Raw genomic sequence first — 1946 nt, forward strand, 5'->3', positions numbered from 1 at the left:
TATATATATATATATATAAATGTATTGGTTACACTTTATTTTAAGGTGTCATTGTTACAGTGTAATTATACATTTAAGTACTGAGTAATATTAATTAACTACATGCACTTATATGGTTAGGATTAGGGTTACATGCATGTAATTATGCATAATTAATTGTTATTGTAATAGTAAGTGCATATAAAAGAAAGAAAGAAAGAAAGAAAGAGTTACAAGTTTATTTATAATTAAACAAAACAAAAATGAAATGCATTAATTTATTACACAAACAAAATAAAAGTATGTCATAATTTTGAAAACAAGGAATCATAATTCAATAAAATAAGTAATTTGTTAAACAAGGTTATACAAGCGGTGTTCTTCTAACAATTGTTCTAGATTCACAGTTGCACTTCACCATCTGTAAAAACATAATACACATTAATATTCAGCATTACTTACCTCCAGCATCGAGCTTCAGCACGGAAGCCGCTGGTGTTTTTGTCTCCACCAATCAAGTACACAAAGTCATTGAGCACCGCGATGCCCATGTTGGACATGCGAGGAGCGCGATCTGCAGCCAGACTACGCCACTCGCCCCAGGAGGGGTGGAACACCTGGAAGCGCTCTTCATTGTCCACCAGTGTGCTGGATGAATACATGCCACCGAATCCCACAATGCACTGGGAGCTGCAGCGAGGCTGAGTGAGTGGGGTTTGCATCACCGGCTGCCACAGCTCCTGACTGTGGTAACACAGAGCAGCGGATACTGAGTCCCGCAGCGGACACTGCTTTAACCGGCTGTGTAAGCGCTGCAACACGTGCTTCTCCATCAGACAGAACCGCACTGCTTCCAACATCCGCAACGAATCCTGAAGGAAAAGTTGATTTGTCATAGATATCACTAATTACATCCAAAAAGACTATTATACCACAAGGACTAATATTTATTTCTTGATAATTTTGGGTGCAGATTCCAAAAATAATGCCTGTTTTGCTCGAGCACGTCACATTCTCTCACAAAATGTGAATTTTGTAGCATTTTTGCTTATGACAACCATTTGTAAGGTGAAGAAGTCTTTTATCCCTTAGTCACTGGAAAACTGCCACAAAGACACGATTCATATCTTCCTCTGAGCTGGTTACACAATATGTTCAATTCTCAGATGATTTTCACATGTATGACATTATTTTACGCCTAATCCTGATTTGAAGGTTAGAATCATGGCCAGTGATAGAAAAAAAAATGCAAACATGAGCCAGATGTTTTCTGCTACATCTGTGGGCGTTTCATTAGATCAGCGACAGAAAATAACAGTTTTGTGAAAAAAAACAAAACAAAAAAAAAAATGTTGTAACATTTTTGGACATTAAATGGATCATTTGAACATACTGTTCCACTCGTTTGAAGATTATTAGCAAAATGATCCTGATTTGAAGGTTAGAATCATGGCCAGTGATAGAAAAAAAAATGCAAACATGAGCCAGATGTTTTCTGCTACATCTGTGGGCGTTTCATTAGATCAGCGACAGAAAATAACAGTTTTGTGAAAAAAAACAAAACAAAAAAAAAAATGTTGTAACATTTTTGGACATTAAATGGATCATTTGAACATACTGTTCCACTCGTTTGAAGATTATTAGCAAAATGATACTTAAAATAAATTGCCATTACAACAAACTTTTAACATTTGACATTTGACTGCTTTTCTTATTTTAATGTATTAAAGCTGATATATATATATATATATAAATAAATTTTAATATTACACAACGATAACCCGAGTAAATACAAAATGCAGTTTTGAAATAATGATTTCATTTATTAAGTGAAAAAAAGTATGTCCAAACCTGCCTGGCCCTACATGAAGAATTAATTGCCCCCTAAATCTAATAACTGGTTGTGCCACCCTTTGCAGCAAAAACGTTTGCGAAAATGTTTTACTTCAGCCACATTGGAGGGTTTT

The 1946-nt window shown here is 35.3% G+C and overlaps 1 protein-coding gene across 1 annotated transcript in view; it reads right to left on the reverse strand.

Annotated features, from left to right (window-relative positions):
* LOC107556236 (kelch-like protein 22) overlaps positions 1-1946 on the reverse strand; it is a 16272-nt gene that overhangs the window by 10591 nt on the left and 3735 nt on the right. The window contains exon 3 of the mRNA XM_016239300.1: positions 442-851. Within this exon, the coding sequence (XP_016094786.1) occupies positions 442-851 (410 nt within the window). The remainder of the gene's footprint in view (positions 1-441; positions 852-1946) is intronic.

This window comes from Sinocyclocheilus grahami, unplaced genomic scaffold, assembly GCF_001515645.1.
Source record: "Sinocyclocheilus grahami isolate Dianchi unplaced genomic scaffold, SAMN03320097.WGS_v1.1 scaffold560.1, whole genome shotgun sequence".
Taxonomy (NCBI): domain Eukaryota; kingdom Metazoa; phylum Chordata; class Actinopteri; order Cypriniformes; family Cyprinidae; genus Sinocyclocheilus; species Sinocyclocheilus grahami.